Below are 21,311 nucleotides of genomic sequence, written 5' to 3'. Positions count from 1 at the left end.
GTGTGCTTATATAATTTATATTTTTATGATAAGTTAAGTTTTTTCAGCCTCAGTAGGAAATTCACTATTTGAAAACGTTATTCTGAGTCACATCATAATGATGTCACCACGGTCAGTTTAATAAAACTTTCTAATGCAGAGACATTAGAAAGACAGACTCTGAAAGACATTTATTCATCTATTGCAAGGAATAAAAATCTTATCATTACAGCGTCTGTAAACCTGAAGGTTATCACCAAAATCTGAGAATTGCTCTTTAATACAGAAAATCTCTAGTTAAGAAAATGCAAGCAAGGTGCTCTTTAAGAAATTGGAAATTATAATTATTATGGACAGAGGAAATAACATATATGTACAACACAGTATAATATTGGCATGTTTTGTCCTCTGATCAGTAGTTTGAACTGAAGGTGTATAAAGTTTTGTTGCTGTGTGTCTGTGTAGATGTCATGAAGAAAGATTTTTAAAAAAGAAGAAGAAAGTAAAAAATTATTGAATAAATGTCTTGAGCTATGTGGAAAGAATACTGCTAATTCATGCCTGCATGTTTGCATCTGTTCCAAGCCTTCTTTCACAGACTCTCTGTCTCTCTTCCTCTGTCTCTCCTTCTTCCTTTGTCTCTTCCATCTGTGCTGGCAGCAGGTTTAACGCTGTAAATCAGCTTATGTAGATGCGCCAAACTCTGACATCTGGCCCCTCTGGCCTTTTCTAAGTTACTACAGGCTGAAAGACAAACTGACACATGTGTGCTGCATATATGCATACAGGAACAACACAGCAGATTGTGGCCACATACAAACCAAAAGAAAACATTTTGCCGTGGTTTAATGGAAATCAATTACTTACAACTAATTAATTTTTAGTTGTACTTTAGTTCCAAACACTCCTTTGAGAGCAGTTTGGGCGGTATTGAAGAAGTCGCAAAGTGCATTAAAAGTACACAGTCAGCATTTTCATCATCGTTTTTTACACTGAAATAGAATGAGCCATTACTCCTACTCTGCTGCCGCTTTATTCATTTATTTAGCAGTAATTGTTTTGGTGGGCGGTTTAAAACTTTCAGCTTCTATGACTCAGAGTACATCGTAACCACTGTAATTAATCTACGGCAGCCTGCTTTCTACACAGTCTATGGAGATGAATATGAAACTGAAGAAGAAATGCTAATGAGGAGTCATGCTTCTTTCATCAGGCTTGCCCATAAACATTCACAAATCACCTCTATCTGCACTTTGGTTTTAATTTCCTGTATGACTACAGTTTACCATCTGATCTCTGGTTCCATGCTTTTAACACTCGCTTTATCTTCTGATGTTGCAGATGGGGCTCCACTGAGCGAGCTGTCTTGGCCTTCATCTCTGGCAGTGGTAGCTGTCTCCTTTTCTGGCCTCTTCACCTTCATCTTCCTCATGCTGGCTTGCCTCTGCTGCAAGAAGGGAGACATTGGCTTCAAGGTGAGCTCCCTGCTGCCCCCAACTGGACGTAGTGAGAGTAACACAAACTCTATGGAGTCAGTAGATGTCCAGGGAATATGATGATCTGCGAGTTAGCCGAGTAATAAAAAAAAAGAAAGAAAGTGGGGGGAAAAAAGGAAACTTGCTTTTATATCTGCTGAAGTTTGTTAGATTTTATGCATTTAAAATAACACACTGCTAGTGTCCACACACACGGACACACATGGAATCCATTCTAAAGGAAGGGAAACATGAAGAAAATGCTTAGATAAGCCAAATGACAAAAGAACTAGGCTCAAAATCTGTGGTTGATGGACTAATGAATCCAAATTTGAAATTTTGGTTCACATCACTGTCAGTATATATGAAGAGGGTCAGGAGAAAGGTACAACACTGATTGTGTACAGCCATCAGTAAAACTTGGTGGAGACCCTTCAGCCAGGGGTTTGCGGGATCTTGTCAAAATTGATGCAATTCCGAACACAAAGATTTTGATCCAGCATGCAATGCTGTCTAGAAAGCATTCAATTGACAGTAGCTTTGTTTTTCAGCATGTCAGTTACGTACTACCCATGCAGTAAAAGCATACCTGGGTAGAAAAACAGCCAGTGGAACGCTACCCATCATGGAACACAAGGCAGCCAGTGCCTAAAGGATAGCTTTGAATGTACTTTAAGAAGCCTGTATTCTCTGCATTATTGTAGGGTTTTTGCCTTACAATGTAAAGCCCCTTGAGGCAACTGTTGTGATATGGTGCTATATAATACCACTGAATTGAACTGAATTTTTCCTGAAAAAAACTGTGATGACGAGTAAAAATGGTCCTAACAATTATTGACTTCCAAGCTTGTTAGAATTTATACAAACTGTGTTTTTTGCCTTACATCTATGTTGGCATGTGTGTAAACAAATTATTGTTCCTGTTTCCCTTTTTCCTCAAAAAAAAAGGGTTTAATTAATTGAAGTGAATGTCTCTCTCTTTCTGCATCAGTAAAGCACACCTTAAGTGTTTTAGTCTTGCTAATGACTATTGTCTGATTGTATGAAAGTGGAAGACTTACCAATTCCACACTGGCACACATTGTCTGTGTGTTGCCTTTGGCTGCCAGCATGACTCAGTCATGCTGTGTCAAACATCAGCGCTGAACTGAGCAGCTGATGAGGGCTAACAGTGACTGACACAGGCAGGGGGCATATGGAAAGAAGGAGAGAGGGAGGAGTAACTCTCGAGTCGCTGTCGTGCCTGCTTCTTGCCATTACTAGTTTCTTATGAGCATGCTGTTTGTTTTATGGAAGAAGTGTTGCAATATGTTTTCATTTTGTCTATGTATATTTGTCTGTAACTGTTTTTAGCTAAAGACACTGTTGTCCAGCCCTGACTGGACAACAGTGTCTTTATTTGTAATTACTTGAGCAAATTCAATTACAGTATTCAAATGGGAGGATGAAACCTGTGTTCGACATTGCTGTTGTTGATTAGATAGCTGTAGAAAGCAGAGGACAGTGCAGGAGTGGGGATTAGAGCCGAGCTGCTTGTTCCTTGTGTATGTACTATATGTGATGAGAATCAATGGGAACTGCCTCTAGTAGGTACATGCTGCAGGGACAACAGTGTCACTAATGAGCACTGCATAGAGAGGTACCTTTAACAACTGCAGAACTTTTCCTATTAGTGGATAAGTGTGTTTATGTGTGTGTTTTTGTGTGTGGCAGTCTGTCTCTCCCATGCCAGATCGCCTCAGCCTCATTATGTGAAAACATAGTTTAATAACCAGCAGGAACAGCGGAAGCCTCAGTCTGTGTCTACTTTTCACTGGCCCTAATGACACAAAGATGGCTTAAGCTGCTAAAACACCATCATACAATAGTTGATTTGTTTTTCTTGACAAAGCAAAGCTTCGTCTTTCAGCCGGGTTGATAAACCAGTATAGAACTATTGATTCCTGCAGGGATATTGTCTTCCAGCACCATGTCATCAGAGTTCAGGATGGAAATAGGGCTACTAAACAGCCGTCCTAACGAGTCAGTGTCTTGCACAAGGACATGACAGACACTGCATATGAAGACAAGCCAAGTTCTTGTTAAGGGAGATATATTTCGATTTTAGAGCGCAGATGTTTTCAAATATTTATCTCTGTTTCTTAGGTTAACACCAGGTATCACATCCTGATTAAGCGGTCCCCCTGTCTGTCCCTCTCAACAACTCGCTTGTAAGGTGTGCAGTGTTGTGGGACTGCAGAGCTGCACTGTTGCACCGTCCAAAAAGCTTCATTATTCCTCTTCATCGCAGTGTTCTTACTGGTGCATGTAGTGCGAGGCTGGGTATTAAGTGCTTTCTAAACTGAAGGCTCTCTGGGGAGCTGTGCAATGCTCACTCACAGCCAGGTGCTCGCTTTCACACTTCACTCTGAGGAGAGTGGCAGATGGTTCTGCTCAATGAGAAAGACACACACATTCCTATGTACATATTAGTGTTTTATAACACATGTTGAATAACACACACACACACACAGCCATTCAAGTATTCAACCTGCAGCTTAATATCATCCTTTCTAATTTCTTCCAGCTCTCTCTTTACTGTTTCTTTACATCAGTGGTTATTAACCTTTCAGAGGTTGCTGTTAGGCTGAAACTGCTGGAGAAAAAGCTCTGAACAATAAATTAATGGAACACACGCGAGACTCTTGCTTTATTCAGTTATTTTTACATATCCTGATGAAACCAGTTTTTCCTATTATATATATTAGATTACAGTTTTTCTACTTTACTGTTTATTTACTGTTGTTTGTTTGGTTGTTTTTTTTCATTCAGTATTTTTAGCAATTGTATCAATAATGGTGGTCCTTGTTTGTAAATTACCAAACAATAAATTCTACCTATTGGGTGAATGAACACAGTGCATATTTTGAAACTATATGCATGCAGCAGAAGGTGAGGAGAGGCAACTACATGTAAACGGCAGTGCAGGATTTGTCATTTGCAAGTGCTAAGTGTTCCTACTGGCCAGTAAAAGACAAGTAGTCCATAGAGATCTGCCTCTTGGTTTAATATCAGCAGTATTTATGCATACATTTTGGGAGAGAGCATGGACAAGCTACAGCAGCTGAAGTGCAAGGACACTGCAGCAGACCAGAGAGTCCATTTTTAGGATGAAGTATAAGTGGCAGAGTGGAAGATATGGGATATGGTGTATAGCAAATGGAAAGAGAGGATCATCATCTTCCATGAGTTTTGCCTCTTGGAGGAGGGGATTAGCATTTTGTTTTGTTTGCTTGTTTTTTATAGCTGATTATATTCGCTTCCTTTTCCTCCTAATGTGCTATTGTGGCTCAGTGTACACTGTGTGAATAGCTTTTTTGTGTGTAGTGTGCAATACAGACTGCGTCGCATAAAACTGTGCAGACGGAAACACCAGGGAAAACTGAGATCATTCAGACACTGTAGTGGCAGATGTAATAGCACAGTTTAAATCTCACAGCTATCAGAACACAGTTGTTTCCCATGAGGCCTGTTAGTGCGAATCCTGATGTAATTTTCAAAGTTAAATCTATTAGAACAAGTCTCTATGAGATAAAATGTACTCAACAACAAAGTTTCTTTCTCTGTGAATAAAAAACAAAACAAAACCTGAAAATAAGAATTATGTTTCTGATGTTCAGCTGTGTAAGAAAGTAAATACACTGGAGGGAGGAAATAAAGACAGGCTTTGTGTATACGGTTTGAATAGTGGCATGCATTTATGTGTTCCCCCACAGCGTCCCACACAATGCACCCTACAATGTACATGACTAATGTATATGGGTAGGTGGAAGTGCCTCAGTGCATTTGAATGTCTTCACAGTTGAACCATTGTCTCCCACTATTTCAGTGGAAGGACGACTGTGAGTGGATGACTAATCCCAGCGTGTTTCTTTGCGCCAGGAGTTTGAAAACACAGAGGGAGAGGAGTACCAGGCAGATCTCTCCGCCCTGGCCTCGCCTTCCTCCCAGAATGGCCCCGAGGTTTACATCCTTCCACTCACCGAGGTCTCCCTGCCTGTCTCCAAACAACCTGGCAGATCCAGTAAGAAACTGCACAACAGCATACACAAATAACACTTCTAGGTGATGTATTGGAGTATTTGAACTATGAACTTGGGTTTGCTTGGTGTGTTTTTTTTTCAGTCCTCTTGACCTCCATTACTTCTTTTAAGCCATTCTAAGAGATGTAACAAAGGCTACATTTCTCAAGTGGATTGTGGAACATCTCACTGGTTTTATTCATGTAGAAGATATAAACTGAGCTAATTCTGCCAAACTCAGTTGGCCTTCTTCATTTTTAGTCTTTTATTTGTTTCTTCTCCCTTACCCTGTGTCTCACTAAAAGAGCGATATCTAACTAATGTGCAACATATATAGAAATTGACCTGCTGCATAATTTCGCAAATGTAAAAAAAGGATCTGACCTAACCCCATTGCATGAGACTGCTACAGCAGCCTTTTCAACCCTCATCCTGCCAACATATTTAACATACATGGACTGATGTGACGAACAAACAAAGACGAAAAAAACCCAACAAAAAACAAAAACCCTGCAATTTACTCAAAGAGGCAAATATAATAGCAAAATAATGATAATATCACACCTTATTGCTACTCAAAGCATTATTAGTTATATAAACAGTCACTGCCCAGAGCTCATAACCATACGAGAATGTAGGAACTTACACTGACCATTAAACTGATAGATTCACTAATATGCTCAGTGCCTGCAAAGAATTCTCATATCTGTCAGTCTCCTCCTTCACTCTCCCTTCATTCGTGTACAAACACTAAGATACCTTAAACTGCTGCACTTGGGGCAGCCGCTTGTTCTGAAGTGGAGTGGGCATTCCACCCTTTTCCAGCTGAGAACTATGGCCTTAGACTTGGAGCTTCTAATTCTCATCCCAGCCATTTCACACTTGGCTGCAAACAGGCCAAGAATGAACTCAAAGGTGATGGCTCAATGAAGCCAGCAAAACCACATCATTTGCGAAAAACAGAAACGAGATCCTGAGACGACTGAACCTGACACCCTCCACCCCCCGGCTGCACCCAGAAATTCTGTCCATGAACAGAATCGACCAACACCCACTGAAGCAAGTCTGACTTATTGCTGGAAATGTAAACCGACTCTAACTTCAGTTGAACAGAGACTGGAACTAGCAAAAAACAAACACAAAATCCAGGCAGTTACACTGTAGCACCCAATTAGCCTCATGCTTTGCTCAGGGCATGTTGGCATGTGACAGGGGAAGCAAACAGTTTCTGCTTTCAGCAGCAAAGGTAACACCTTTTAGATTGTCCAGCCTAGCATTTGACAGTCACATCAGCAGATGGAGCTTTGCCCAGGGGGGGTCATTGCTGCTCAGATTGAGGCTTGCAATGCAACAGTATCAGCCCTCCTTTTCATATGTGGCAGGACCAGGGCATCTATCTGTCTTAGGTAGACATGTAGACGGCGATGTCTCCAATGTTCTGATAAGATTCCATCTGGCAATGACATCTGAGTTTTTCTTCTTTAAAATCACTGCTAGAGTGCCTCCGCCTCTGTGAAAACTGTGTGATACTCCCATTTGAGACTCATGGCAAACATTGACTAAATAAATAGTTCTATTTTTTTTTTAAACTGCTTAGGTGTAATTGGGGTCTCCTGAGACCCCAGAACATATGTATTTTTAAAAAGCACTAATTAAAGCAAAAAAGGGAAAACAGGGGCGTGGAATCATTAGGAACAAATTGCCTAAAAAAGTCATGAAAATATGAGAAAAAGTGAGATATGTCAAAGATTATGCTCTGTGATCTGCATGGAACCCAGGCAATGAGATGAGAGTTAAATCCATGTTCCAGCACATGCATGCGGTTTGTTTTTTTCTGTTTTTATCATCTTATTTTAGAACAGTGTTTCATGTTATTTTGGTATTTTTAGTTGATAATTCTATATTTGTGTTATTTCACGACATTCTACCTCAGACGCGGGATGTTCAAGTGCGCTTTCGCCTTGATGTGACGTGTATATATTTGTCGATCTCAGTGCAAGTCAGATCCTGGGTGCTCAAAGTGCCTCACCCTGTATGACTCACTGGCTGTGCGCGCTGCACTGTGCTCAGCTAGAAGGGAGGTGAGTTGCTGCTCAGCGTCCCAGGATGTAAGCGTCAGCAATGATTGGACAAGGCAGCCTCAGGCTCACAGCCAATCACTATTCTCGCCTCTTTCCCCCATAGCTACTGCTGTATGATTGGTCCAGGTGTTGCAGGGTGAGGAATGGGTAAATGGCGAAAGGCGAGATCGTGAAAAGAGTGATATTGACTCCTTCCAGTGATTCAGAAGGAGAACACTCTATGACTCATTCCTCTTTATAAATAGTTGAACCTTTTGTACTATTGGATTTACTTTTTTACATGTATATTTCACACAATTAAGCACTGAAGATACACAGAATGTATATTTCCTTTAAAGTTGATATTTTCGGTTTTTCTGAATAGATGTTTTACATTTGTTGTTCGCATACATAATCATCAGAAGCTCCTTCACGTGTCATAAACTGCCTACCCTCACACTAGCATGCATGGGGTGAATGAATTATCCTCACTACTGGTAAGAAAATACCAGTAGTATATTTTATACACCAGGCATGATTGATATTTTCTATATGAACCCATACATCAGTTTGAATACACAGCACAATGTTTGCCTTTAACCATCTGAGAGTTCTTCTTTTCCACTTGTTGCTCTAATCTTTTGTCTAACAGATCATGTCAAACTTTCAGACTCCCTATAGAAGCTCAAAGCTGACTCAAAGTCCATGTTTAAAGTGTTAGCATGTATTTTCAGTTGCATCTTTTCAAGAAATGCCAATAGTAGGACAAGAATGCACACTCACGCTCATAAATTCCACATTTGGAATAATATGACTTCTTAATTTCTCTTTCTCTGCCGCTCTGTCGAGCAGGGGTAGTGGAGGCTTGGAGGCTGGGGTGGAGAAGTGTTGTTCTGTTATCACTGTGACACAACCTCTGTCCAGCGATCCAGTGGAGAATGGGCCTTGTGTGCCACTTTTGTGTGTGTGTGTGTCTGCAAGTGTGTGTTTGGTGCACTGGGTACCAGGAGACACTGTGAATGTGTGTGTGAGTGAGCGAACCAAACAATGGGCCTGTTTTAAACCGGCTGGGCAGTGGGGGAGCATAAGGCCTGGCTAAAACGTCCATGGAACGCGCAAGCGGAGGACTGGCATTATGAGGAGAATACAGTGAGGGGTCTGTGACAGAATGAGGAAAGACAGGGGAAGGGTGGTGGCATGCACCAGGACCTAAGAGCAGAGAGATAGGGGTGGTGAATGCGTATGACAGAGGTCTTTTTTTGTGGACAGAGCAGTGTTTGTGTCATGTTTGGCTGAGGAATGCTGCTGTCCTGGGTGATAGGGGGGCATTATGGGGGCCTTATGTCACTACTGGGTGTCTTGAAGCTGCACATAGAGGTGGCGTGTCAAACGGCACACAACCAACATACATGACAGTCACATCAGGCGGGATACATGACCAGAAGCTGGGGCAGAAATCTCATCTCATCTTTTTTTTTTTTGGTTCAGTAGATTGGACTTAAAGATTGTCTGCTCTTCTGTGTACTGTAGCTGGAAGCCTATATAGGAAGCAGGGATTTCGGCCTTTGCTCGACAGCTGGAGAGCTTTAGATGAGGACAGTATGTGTTTTTCTATGTGTCCCAGTTGGAGGATGAGCTCGGTGGAGACGGGGAGAGGCAACGCGGTGAGCTTGTTCAGCTGTGCAAGGGCTCGGAGGGTTAAATCCTGCCGAGGCGCTCACACACACACTGTGACCGTGGGCTCCTTCTCACATACACACAATGAGGCTAAGTTGCCTGGGGCTGGGGCCGGGGCCACGGGCTCTTGGTTCTCACACTCTGAACCAGTACTTCATCTCAGCCTGGGACTCGGACTCAGTCGCTGTGACGGTGCTCAGAGTGGCTGGCCGCTCCGCTGCTCCATCATCATCGTCCTTTCAACATCTTCATACTTAAAATATGAAGATCCATGGAGGTATTTGATTTTGTGCATAAGATGGATGATTTGTAGAATTATGGTGTTGCTGCAATTTGTGTCGTGACAAAAAAATTCTTTGTTCTTAAAGGACAATTTAATTTATATGGAAAGTAAAACATTTATTTGGCTTCAGGCAAGCTTCTCTTCAGTAAATGTGACATTTTATTTAGGAAATGTATTCTTTTGCTCAGAGAGGTTTCTGTATTTTTGCCTTATCTGTCTTTTCAGTTTTCTTTTTCTCTGCTGTGGAGCTCAGCTTCTTTTTGTTTCTGCAGAGAGCATTCTTAACTTTCGATTTTTCTCGTTTACCTCGTTCAGTGCGTTGAAAATTGTTCTTGTAAGATTCCTTTTCTTTTAGTCACTTCCTTGATGCTAAAGCCGTCATTTTCTTCCTGTCTGAGAGTAATCTTACTGTATGTCTTTCTTATTGCTCTTTTCTAGTCCAACTGCTGAAATCATCAGACCTTGGACGCCACAGTCTGCTCTATCTGAAGGAGATTGGAAATGGCTGGTTTGGCAAGGTAAAACTTTTATTTAGTTCTGAAAGCATACACTCAGTCAGTTTTTAGATAGAGGGATTTTAAACACCTTTGCACTCAATATTACTATTTTAATATTCTAGTTTAAACAGCAGCTTCCTTACTATAATACGTGGTTTTTAAAATGTGTTCTACTCTTATATTGAATGCTCCAGTGAGGCTAATTCGATCGGGGAGTTTATTCCACAGGGGAAGAGTTGAAATCCACAGCCACATTAGATTGCCTACATTTTACCTTGCTTCCTGGATTGTTTCGCACACTATTTCCATTCCTAGTTTATGTTTACTTTGGTTTCTAAATCTACAGTTTATCGATGCTGGCTAAATCTTGCAGGTTCTGCTGGGCGAGGTCAATGCAGGCCTCAGCACCACGCAGGTGGTGGTGAAGGAGCTGAAGGCCAGTGCCAGTGTCCAGGACCAGATGCAATTTCTTGAAGAGGTCCAGCCATACCGGTCAGTTTGATCAAACTTCAGAAACTCCACACGTTTTTATTTTATTACCGGTATGGTCTTTGCACAATCATACCTTCTAAAATTGTCTCACAGGACCCTCCAGCACCCTGCCCTCTTGCAGTGCTTGGCACAATGTACAGAGGTTACTCCTTTTCTGTTGGTCATGGAGTTTTGCCCTATGGTAAGACACATTTTAATGACCAACTTTGTTTTTTCAGTCCTTCATATATATATTTTTTAATTTCTTTGTTTGGTTTTGTTTGCAGAATTAAAGAAAAGTCAGTGTGTCTCATGTTCTCATATTTTTTCCCCTCTTAGGGTGATCTGAAGAGTTACCTCCACAGCTGTCAAGTAGCTGATTCTGAGACACCTGACCCGTTGATCCTCCAGAGAATGGCATGCGACATTGCTTCAGGGCTTCTGCACCTTCACAAAAACAACTTCATCCGCAGGTACGTGTGTCAGTCCCGCTCCCTTTACCTTCTGCAATTTGAGCTTTAAAAGGAAGAATCTACTTGAATGGTTTGTGCGCCACCTGTTGGTCTCTCCTGGCAACAACATCCTGGTGCTGCCTGAGTAGTTGTCACAAACTCCAGCATCAGTGATTTTGTTGCTGGGGGCGAGCCCCTCTCGCTCTCACTCCACCATCCATGCAGTGGTGGTGGCCATAGCAACCAATTAGTGACTGCCAGGCTGAAAGCTCCCATTGTGGAGGAGGTGAGATTCCACTTACTGACTTAATTGTGAGTGTGTTTACGCACTTAGGTGATATGTATGTTACTCTAATTGTATAATTCTGTCATTTATCACTGAATTTTAACTGACAACATTACTGTATGTTGCTGTAAAAAAAGAAGTGCCAACATTCTAGTGCAGGTTAAAAGAAAAATCACCCAGAGTCTTCTCAAGACACTTCAGCTGCAATTTTTTAAACTAGATCGGATCCCAAGAGAAACATTTTTTTAAACATGAAAATACCAAAAAGTTAAATTATTAAGGAACAGGCTTAGACGGTAACACACACATGGACAGAGAGTTAATTAGGGGAAAACAATAACAACTACATTGTTGCACATAGTGCGTCTTTCTGAGTAAAAGTGGCATTGTTTTATCTCTCTATTTAACAGTTTTGGGGGGTTGGTTGTTTTTTATTTTCAACAGTGACCTGGCCTTGCGAAACTGCCTTCTAACATCAGAAATGTCAGTTAAGATTGGAGACTATGGACTTTCTCACAGTCGGTACAAGGTCAGTCTTTTGAAATATCTGTAATTTTTAAAGACTGCTAGTAATGCTCCTAGTACTCAATATCTCTTTTTAATTCTGTAGGATGACTATTATATAACACAAGACCAGATTTGGGTACCCCTGCGCTGGATTGCACCTGAACTCATAGATGAGGTCCATGGAAACCTGTTGGTTGTTGACCAAACCAAAAGCAGCAACATATGGTGAGTTATGTAAAGGGAGAGAAATGCAAGCTTTTATTGCAGATTATCGAAGCTACAGTTCGAGTTCACACATACTTAAGGCAAGCCGTCTGAAGGGTTGCCGAATGAGTGGAACAGTTTGTTTGGAAAGTTTTTCTATCCGGAATATGTGAAGTGACCAACCTAAAAGATTTCTTTGTGTGTTTCAGGTCATTTGGAGTGACTTTGTGGGAGTTGTTTGAGCTGGGAAACCAGCCGTATAGACACTATTCTGACAGACAGGTCTTGACATATGCTGTGAAGGAACAGCAGCTTAAACTACCCAAACCCCAGCTCCAGTTCCCCTTGGCTGACCGCTGGTAAGACATCCACACATAACTACACTCAGGAGAACCTACTGTACATACAGTGAATACTGACACTCAGAAAAGATTAGTAGCTTATACATTAGTGATGCCACACAAAATAGATTCTAGATGCTGGTAAGCCTTCAGTTCAAACTGACCAATGAGTTTCTAACAACCTTATTTTTCCTGTTTTATATCTTTTTTATTTATTTTGATACAAGTCCATTGTAGCAACATTTGTCTTTGCTACCAAGGGCAGATGATCAATACTCTCCCTATTCTTTATGATCCCCTTGGCATCGACCAGATCCGAATCACCTCATTCATCTTTACCTGGGAAGCCTGCCAGATATTGTTTTTTATTTATTTTTTATTTCAAAACTGCTCCCTAAGGAATTAAACTATTTGGTACAAACACTGAGAAGCCACACAGATGCACAAAGAAAAGCATAAACATCTTCTAACTGTGTCAGCATCTCCACTGCACCTCCTTCATATACTATGCTGTATATGCTATTGACTAGTGCAGTAAATAAGTGCTAGGTGTTGCTATAAAGTGCTGACTTTGAAGTTCTCCTTATATTACCTTTTTTTTTTAAATGTTGCTTCTGAACTTTTTTTCTTTTTTTAACAAAAATATCTTAGGATACCAATAAGTGTTTTCCAGCCTGAAGGTGTGTGTGGTCTTTTCGGTCCCTCTTCTCCGTTCAGGTACGAGGTAATGCAGTTCTGCTGGCTGCAGCCAGAGCTGAGACCCAGCAGTGAGGAAGTACACCTTCTGGTCACATACTTGTGTGCCAAAGGCTCCAGTGAAGCTGAGGAAGACTTTGAGCAACGCTGGAATGCCTTGAGACCCAATTTGCTTGGCAGCACCTCTCACACAGCTACATCCACAGCTCTAGTTCTAACCCCTACACCAGCCTCAGCTGATGCCCCTAATACAGACCAAACTCAAGCAGTGGAGCTGGCCTCCTCTGCTTCATCCTCCTTCCCCCTCTTGGAGCACTTCTCTGACAGCTTCCACTCTGACACAGGTGATGACCTACTGACTGTCACAGAGACCAGCCACGGTCTCAACTTTGAATACAAATGGGAGCAGGCCCGAGCTGAGCAACCCTACTGCTCCTCCTCCACCAGTGGTCCACTGGGCCAAGGGAACCCACATTACCAGGATATCTACTATTCAAGCAAGGGAAGCACCACAGGGGGCTGCAAGACTGATAGCCTTACCTCAAGCATGTCCCCATCCTATTATGAACCCCAACACCCGAGTGTGGTTCCAGTATTGAGTGCCCACAGCCCCTCAGTCAGCAGTGAGTACTACATTCGCATAGAGGAACCAGTAGAGTGTAACATTAACCTGGATGACAGCATTGTGGACTACAGCCCAGGATTAGAAGTCAGTGACAGCAGATTGTTATCTGAGAGTGAAACTTGTTCAACCACAGCACAACCCAGCGCATACTGGTCTACTGCTGATAACATCAAATCCACTGCCTATGACTCTGATTCAAGTCCCACTAGCCAGCTAACCAGGGAACCACTGCTCAGACACATATACAGCACCAGCCCCCCACAATTAGGCCACTCCCAAAATTGCCTTTCGTCCAATCTCAATGACTCTGCAGAAAGGCCGGCAGAGTCTAAGGAGCAGTTAGAGAACCCACGCAGTTTATCACAAGCAGTCAGTAGCCCCAGCTTAGGGTTCTGTGATCCCTACCTTGAAGCAAACACAAATCATAGCACAGTTAATGAAAGCTGCCATAATATGGTAGGTCATCTTAGAAAGAGACCATCTATTGTTAACCACATCGGAATTGATGCAGGAACTGCTGACGGCGTGCTTTTGGGTCAACAGAGAAGTGGAGAAATCGAGGATGACCTTTTCTCCGAGGGAGAGGCCACAAACTGGATCTCAAACCATTCTGCAAACAATAACAGCCTGAGCTTTGACACAAGGCAGACAGGCAGTGGAAGTGACAGCTGTCTGGATCTGCAGTATACCAGTCAGTCAAACACAACTGAATTATGGTCTTTAACCAAAGTTTCCACCAGAACTTTCCACAGCTCCAGATCTTGTGATGCCTCAGAAGGAGGAGGAAGAGGATCTGACTGTAATAGTTGTAGCAAACCGACTGATTTAGGCTCATACATTCACTTATGCCACCAAGAAAAAGAGGAAGATGCCTTTCAAGTGGAAAGGAACACAACTAAAGATAATGTGCAAAGTACCAATTCTCTCACAGATGCAAGAATAAATACCAGAGATAGAGAGGGTGGAAAATATGAAACGCAATCATTTCTTTATGGAGAGAGAACGTATCCTGCAATGATACCTGAGGCAAGCCACATAAAATCACCATCCTCTTTTAGGAAGCCTCAGGCTAGTCAAGCAGGACAACTGTCAGATAAGCAGAGAAGTAAGATGTGGGAGGGTATTTCGACAGGAGTATCCTTTGATCTGAGCGACAAGAAGCTAAACTATGCAGAGACACCTGAGAGAAGCAGAACATTAGATAGAGGAGTTGGCGTAAGAGACTCCAGCATATGCCTGGTTGAACTTGGTGACTACAGTGAGGAAGAAGATGACATTACAGATATTACTTCAGGGATCTTTGCAGACTTCAACCTCGACTATGCTGAGATAGAGGAGGAAGAGCTCAGCCCGCAGAAGAAGCCAGAGACAGCTGGTGACTCTTTAGACACCAACAACATGTTTTCATCAATGGCAAGCCCCTTAAGCCCTGATCCCTTCAATATCCCAGTCCTGCCCAAATCACTGGATAGCGGCTATGACACAGAGAACAACGAATCTCCAGAGTTTATTTTTAAAGAGCTTGGAGATCCCCTGGGTGGTGAGAGGAGCCCTAGGCTGGGCGGAGAATCCGAGCTTGTTTTGCAGGTGGGTTTAGGACAAGGGGTCTGCACTTCCACAAGCAACTCAGAGGTACAGTTAAAAAGTCTAACTGAGAAGAACCCCTACAGGGACTCAGCCTATTTTTCTGACTATGATGAGAGGAGTCCCCAAGAGGACGGCAGTAAGTTCTTTGCAGGTCCACGTAACTGTCACCCCCCTGCTGAGAAACCAAGACTTTTAGGAAATAATCATACTGTAGAAAAGAAGTTTGCTAATGGGGAAACTTTAACAAATCTGAGACACATCAAAAGTTGTGCTTTGGTGAATCTCTCAGAGGCTGACAATAGTTCACCCCATTCTCTTCCCACCCCTGGGTTGTCTATGCTGTCACCATTTCCTCCACAGATGGGTGGCTGCCTGACCAAAGAGACCGCCCCTGCAGATGATGATCTTGGGTTGGAGACAGAGCACTCAGAAGACGAACCTTCCACAGAGCTTAACCCCGCCACTGGATCTCAGCCAAATTCCACTGTCCAGGATGCCCGGGAAGACGGGAGCAGGAGAGAAGACTGCTCCAATTCCCAGTCATTGCATACTGGCTCCACCATAACCAACAATGACAATGACGAGTCCCCCAAAGAAAATGAAAATGGTGATGGCTCCACAGAGGAGGATGAGCTACCCGAATTCAGTCATGTCAACGAGGAGACAGACGACAGAGGGGATGGTGCGAGAATAAATGAGGAAGAATTTGAGGACATAGATGCAGAGGAATGTGACTCACAAGACAGTTTGTGTGGAGAATCCAATGGTCCTCTTGACCTGTCCACTTCCTCATCATTGCTGGAGCTTTGTGGAGAGAATGTAAGAGCTCCACTGGAGGAGGCAGAGGATGAAGATGACTCGGATGATAGCGATTCTGATGAAGAGCTGAGGACCTACAACATTCAAGATGAAGACAGTGAGGAGAGTGAGGACGATTTCACCACAGTGCCGGTGGTGGTGAGTGACTGCAGCAGGGCTAGACACCTCCGCAGCCTCCTGAAGATGCCCGGCCTGCTCACCGAATCCTTCTGTGAGGAGTTGGAGAGGAAGAAAAAAGCGGTGTCTTTTTTTGATGATGTCACAGTGTTCCTTTTTGACCAGGTACAATATTTTAATAGGTCAACGTTGTACAAACTGGGGAGATTATTATATTAAATTAAATCACTTAATTGGTTTTCATGCCTTCCAGGAGAGCCCCACAGGAGAGCTGGCCGACTATTCCTTCTCAACAGAAGTAGAGGCCAGTGGAGAGGAAACATCAGAGACAAAAAACTTTGACCAGCAGCCCCAACCTGACCCTGAACTTGAAGCTCAGTCACGTGAATCACCCTGTGTTTCTAAACAAACAGATGGAAACAAATCAGAAGAGGGTGAGGATGTAATATGTTGCAAAGAATAAGCCTCACTTTTTTTCTCACTGCATTTAACAAAGCGATTATGACTTCCTGTGTGCATTCAGGTGGGAACTGCGAATTGGAAGATGACCTGTCCTTTGAGCCCTGTCCATCCTCACCTGTCACCACACTTGAGCCCGCGTTAACACCCACTTCTCTCTCCAACAGTCCCGAGGCACCTAAACCAGCCGCTGTAGCACTTAATCGTTTTATGGTGTCACGATTCTCTATCACACATGTTTGCGACTCCCAGATGAGCTCAGCAAAAGGTAAAAATGCCTTTTAGTCCAACTTGTAGTAAAAGTTTCACTAAAATTGTGACACTCCACTAAACGTCACCTCAGTTTAAAATACTGATCCTACTTTGTAATGTGGCTATTGAAAGATGGCTTCCATTGTAATGTTGTAAGCAAAGATCCACATGCAGCTAATATAAACAGCTGAAAGACAAAGTGGATTTAAAGATTCCTAAAATCTAATATTTAAGTGCTAATATTTGCAGCGATGTGGCTTATTACACAGACAAAGTAGATCTAGGGCATTCCTGGTTAAATTGTTTTTGTTGTGAAGTTGGTAAATAAATAAATATAATATTTTTACCTTCTATTTCCAATCTCTTTTGTCCCACAGGGAACAGTGACGATAACCCAAAAGACTGAGAGTGCCGTGCCACCACGATGAGAGAAGGTCGATTCCAGGTTCTTCTCAACACAGAAAAAGCAGCATTATTATATCTAGATGTTTTACAGAGTTTTATTTTTTAATCGACCTTTGGGGCATCTGACCCTGGTGACCCTTTATGAGACAGTGCCTCATATTGTAGTGAAGTACCCCGAATGATTTGCACACTATTATTATTATTTTATTTATTTTTTATGAAGAAAGAGCAATAGCTGCACGGATTGCAACCTAAAGTGGATACAAAGCGAAGTGTTATTGTCTGCAGAAATAGAAATGTTAGTTTTGACACGCAGTATTTATTTGCTAAATGCGGCATCAGTTCCTTTTCGTGACCTTACAGTTCTTTTGATTTGTGAATTATAAAAATAATCCCCCCAAAAAAGGAAAAAGAAAAAAAAAGCGAAATGACAGACATAGCTGCTCCTCTCATTGGCTGCCTTTGTCCATCTGCTTACCATCTGGCATTTTCTGGCAACTTAAGACTGTTACGGCTCTCATTGTTGGTGCCAGAAAACAGTGCTTGATGGTTGTTACATAAGAAACTACAATGGATTTTCAAACAAAATATTTGACTTCAATGAAAAGTTATAGCTGGTGATGATGGTGGAGCTGGAGGTGCTTCATCCTAATTTCTCACGTTATCCAAATCACCATTGTGGGACTTTGTGGATTTAATGTTAATGGCAACATAATACAGAAAACCAGGATGTTACCACTACCATATTCTCCACCACTCACTCTAGTTAATGACAACCCACGGCTCTCCACACCTTTCTGAAGCACTTTGTGTTCCCCACGTTGCTCTTCGTGTCCACATTCTGCAACGAATCAGCTGAACAATGAGATTCCCCCCATTAGTGTCCATGTGCCGTTTATAGATTTAGGGTTGTTGTTGTTTTTTTTGTTTTTTTAATAAATTTGATCATCAGTAGAACGACTTTAAAAGGGACTTAGATGTGTCACCACTGTTGAGTGGTGTCAGTATCAACATGCCAGTTATAAATGTTGAATGTCAGTTATCATTTTCGAGCATCTTTTCTACATCTAGGTCTTGGTCTCATCCATTATGCATCTGTTATGTTAGTGCTGAATGATCCGGGTATGAGGTGATAAGGGAATGAAAAAAAAAGACATTCAAAATAGGACAATTGTATGAATCCTATATCAACATGTAGCAGGTAGCTTGACTTGAATTACTACTGCTGTATCGGCAGCTCACTCCCCCTTCTCTATCCTCCTGTAGCTCCAAGTGCCAATTCAGTTTCCTCTTTCCTTGCCTTTGAAGTTCTGCAAGAAGAGAAAACATTGCTAGTATTTTTGTATAGAGAATTTGAAGAAGATGCAATCCAGGATGATAGTCTCTCAAATTTGCCAAAGAGATATTTCAAAGCCCATTGGCTAAAGTGGCAGACGCCTTTGGAGAAGGTGAGGTGGGTTGTTCTATGCACCGGTAGTAACATCATTGCTGTTTCCATTCATCCCTCACTCACGGCTGTTGTACTATCCAAAACAAATAAATCCAAATACTTTTCCCCCTCTTGTGTCTGTGATATATTTATCTGCATTAATGTCAACAAGTGCAAAACAAACAAAACACAACACATAAAAGTATGAAGTCTGTGCCCATATGGATTTATTTTGGACAAGTTAATTTACATGCATGCTCTGCACGGTACAGATATAATACAAACAGAAAGACATGGACGAGGTGAGGGCTATATAAAAGTTTAAAAAAATGCATTTGAAACTTGATTCTTAAATGAGCTATGTAGTAAAAGCATGACCGCAATTCTCAGTGGAAACGACTCATCCACAAAAGGTGTTTGTGACGTAACAGTTTATTTCCTGGAGACTAAGAGGCATTTCAGCTCATTCACACAACACATTCTTACTTTTCAACCACACTTTCAGCACTAACCCCATACAGCATATTGTAGAAAAGAAAAACATGCCTCTAATCTTGTGTCCCAGGTGAGTGTACTGCAAAATACTGAGAACAAATGATCAAAGCTATGATAATACTGTACCTTATCTGATAAGCTACCACCCCCTCTAAGCTGAATATATATATGTATTTATATATATTTAAAAAAAAAACAACCTCCTGGCAATCTGGCAGCTTAGATATTACTGAAATTTGAACATAAGGAAAGAGTAGCAGTTTATTCCCGTGTTATACCTGTGGAAATGCGCCTGCACTGTACGAAAGCTTGCTCAAGCCAAAGAAAGTGAAATAATCCCATCAACGTTTTCAGTAATATAAAAATACAAATAGAACTGTGATGCATATTCCCTCAAACCACTTTACAGAACAAAATGGATATCGCCATATGCATATAAAGAAAAAACAAACAAAAAAAAGAACACCTAGAAGGCACAGTTCCCACATTGAAAATCTGGGTATACTGTATCACAACTAGTCAATATATAATTAGATATTATTACCTAACAAAAGCAAAATTATAGTTTACTCATCGCCTGTCAGGGTTCAACCATCAGTCTGAGTATTCAAATTACTCAGTTCACATTACAGCAATGTGTGGTAGACTGTTTACAACCATCTTTTTCTCGTTTTCTCAGCTCATGTAAGCAACTATTGCAGTGTGCCCCTCCACTGATACTTAATTCAAATAATCCTCCAGTGAAAGTTACAGTGTAAAGTGTTGCAGAAACCAAAAAAATAGCATAACAGAAGTACAGATAAATATTAATGTATTGGCATCACTAGTAAAACTTATTAGCAATACCTTATTCACAATTGGTATGATCTAAATAATTAAATCTAACTGTCACACTGTTCTGACTAAAACATTCAATGTTTCGTGAAAAAACATTGATGGGAAATTCTTTAAGTGAATTTCCACAGCCACTGGGCCCTCTTGCGATAACGTTATACAACTGAAACCTGCCAGTGTTGGCCATTATCTCTTGCTTTTTAAAAAGGAAAGGCCCGCGAGGGTAAAAAGGGGGCAGCAGGCTGCTAGTAGAAGATGGGTGCAGCTCGGTCATCAGAGAAGGAAGGCCGGAGGTAGACCTCCAGGGAACGGTCACTGTGGGGAGAGGAGGGGTGAGACAAGACTTATAGTTAGCTTGAGCAAAGTACAAGATCTAGATGGTTAATTATGTAACCACACCCAAAGACTTCTACCTTCCTAAAGTTTCCAACAGTAAGTTGAGCAAAAAGTTGCAGTTTTGTGAGATTTAGCAAGCATATGATGAACAAATTCTAATTAAATAGCGTGTTATAGGCATGCATGAAGGGTTAGTGTCTTCTCTGTATGATGTTGGGTTACACACAGAAAGAAAAAAAAAATACATAAATTAAAATATAAAAGTACTTCTTTTACAACCCAAGGCCTGCTGGATTGACAGAACCAAGTGATGCCAACTCCAAAGAGGCCAAAGGACAGAAAAGACCAGCTATTCCCCGCGTCTTAACTGCAGCCAGACAGCCAATGACAACAATGAGAACCAGACAGTAATAGAGAGCAGAAGATAAGAGACTGCTTGGCTGAAAGGCGATGGAGACTGGTGGACTTACGGAGGTCCTGTTCCCTCAGAACCGGGACAATTCTGGACCCAAACTGGAAGGTAAAAAGAACTTTTGGATTTGAATGGCTCATCTCTCAGATCATGCATGGGTCACATTTTGTAAGGACACTGGTTAGTCTGGTGCAATGCATACATACTGAAACTGATAACAGTACACGACTGAAATGGGGGATGCAAAACAGAGGTACGCACTTCATGCTCAACATGCCATACTGTATACAGCACTCTACAATCCTTTCAAATTGCAAAGCTCACTGGGAACAAATCTGACAGTAAATAAAAATAAATAAAATCAACCGCACGTCTGCAAAAAATGTGTGCACTGCTGTTTATATGACCCAAATACAACTCAAGCACAAGTAAGTCAAAATCATATTTAAAAAACAACCAAAGAGAAGGAAAGCAGGCAGGCAGAGTTCAGGTCAAAGTGCACACAACACCACCTCACACACCAACAGGCTATCAAGAGCAGCACAGATGTTA

At 41.7% G+C, this 21,311-nt stretch overlaps 2 protein-coding genes across 7 annotated transcripts in view; one reads left to right on the top strand and one right to left on the bottom strand.

Moving 5' to 3' along the window:
* The window catches only part of LOC102199876 (serine/threonine-protein kinase LMTK1-like), a 29,521-nt gene extending 10,709 nt beyond the window's left edge, over window positions 1–18,812 (top strand). For 3 of the 5 annotated variants that reach the window (XM_005745443.2, XM_005745442.2, XM_005745441.2), the window contains 13 exons: window positions 1,321–1,454; window positions 5,376–5,517; window positions 9,974–10,053; window positions 10,406–10,524; window positions 10,618–10,705; window positions 10,843–10,976; window positions 11,686–11,770; window positions 11,852–11,973; window positions 12,162–12,311; window positions 13,011–16,302; window positions 16,391–16,571; window positions 16,661–16,864; window positions 17,226–18,812. In XM_005745443.2, the coding sequence (XP_005745500.1) occupies window positions 1,321–1,454; window positions 5,376–5,517; window positions 9,974–10,053; window positions 10,406–10,524; window positions 10,618–10,705; window positions 10,843–10,976; window positions 11,686–11,770; window positions 11,852–11,973; window positions 12,162–12,311; window positions 13,011–16,302; window positions 16,391–16,571; window positions 16,661–16,864; window positions 17,226–17,254 (4,760 nt within the window). In that variant the 3' untranslated portion in view covers window positions 17,255–18,812. Of the gene's footprint in view, window positions 1–1,320; window positions 1,455–5,375; window positions 5,518–8,811; window positions 9,530–9,973; window positions 10,054–10,405; window positions 10,525–10,617; window positions 10,706–10,842; window positions 10,977–11,685; window positions 11,771–11,851; window positions 11,974–12,161; window positions 12,312–13,010; window positions 16,303–16,390; window positions 16,572–16,660; window positions 16,865–17,225 lie in introns of those variants that run through there. The other 2 variants (XM_005745446.2, XM_005745445.2) reach the window with 2 other exon arrangements.
* Window positions 18,813–18,885: 73 nt separating this feature from the next.
* The window catches only part of LOC102198830 (brain-specific angiogenesis inhibitor 1-associated protein 2-like), a 51,380-nt gene continuing 48,954 nt past the window's right edge, over window positions 18,886–21,311 (bottom strand). The window contains exons 14-15 of one of the 2 annotated variants that reach the window (XM_005745440.1): window positions 20,818–20,860; window positions 20,264–20,326 (exon numbers count right to left, since the gene is read on the bottom strand). In XM_005745440.1, coding sequence (XP_005745497.1) covers window positions 20,833–20,860 — 28 coding nt within the window. In that variant the 3' untranslated portion in view covers window positions 20,264–20,326; window positions 20,818–20,832. Of the gene's footprint in view, window positions 20,327–20,817; window positions 20,861–21,311 lie in introns of both variants that reach the window. The other variant, XM_005745438.1, reaches the window with a different exon arrangement.

This window comes from Pundamilia nyererei, unplaced genomic scaffold (assembly GCF_000239375.1).
Source record: "Pundamilia nyererei isolate P.nyererei 1_Seehausen unplaced genomic scaffold, PunNye1.0 scaffold00158, whole genome shotgun sequence".
Taxonomy (NCBI): domain Eukaryota; kingdom Metazoa; phylum Chordata; class Actinopteri; order Cichliformes; family Cichlidae; genus Pundamilia; species Pundamilia nyererei.
The sequence above is the reverse complement of the archived record's forward strand: the minus strand, read 5'-3'. Positions and strand labels throughout refer to the sequence as shown.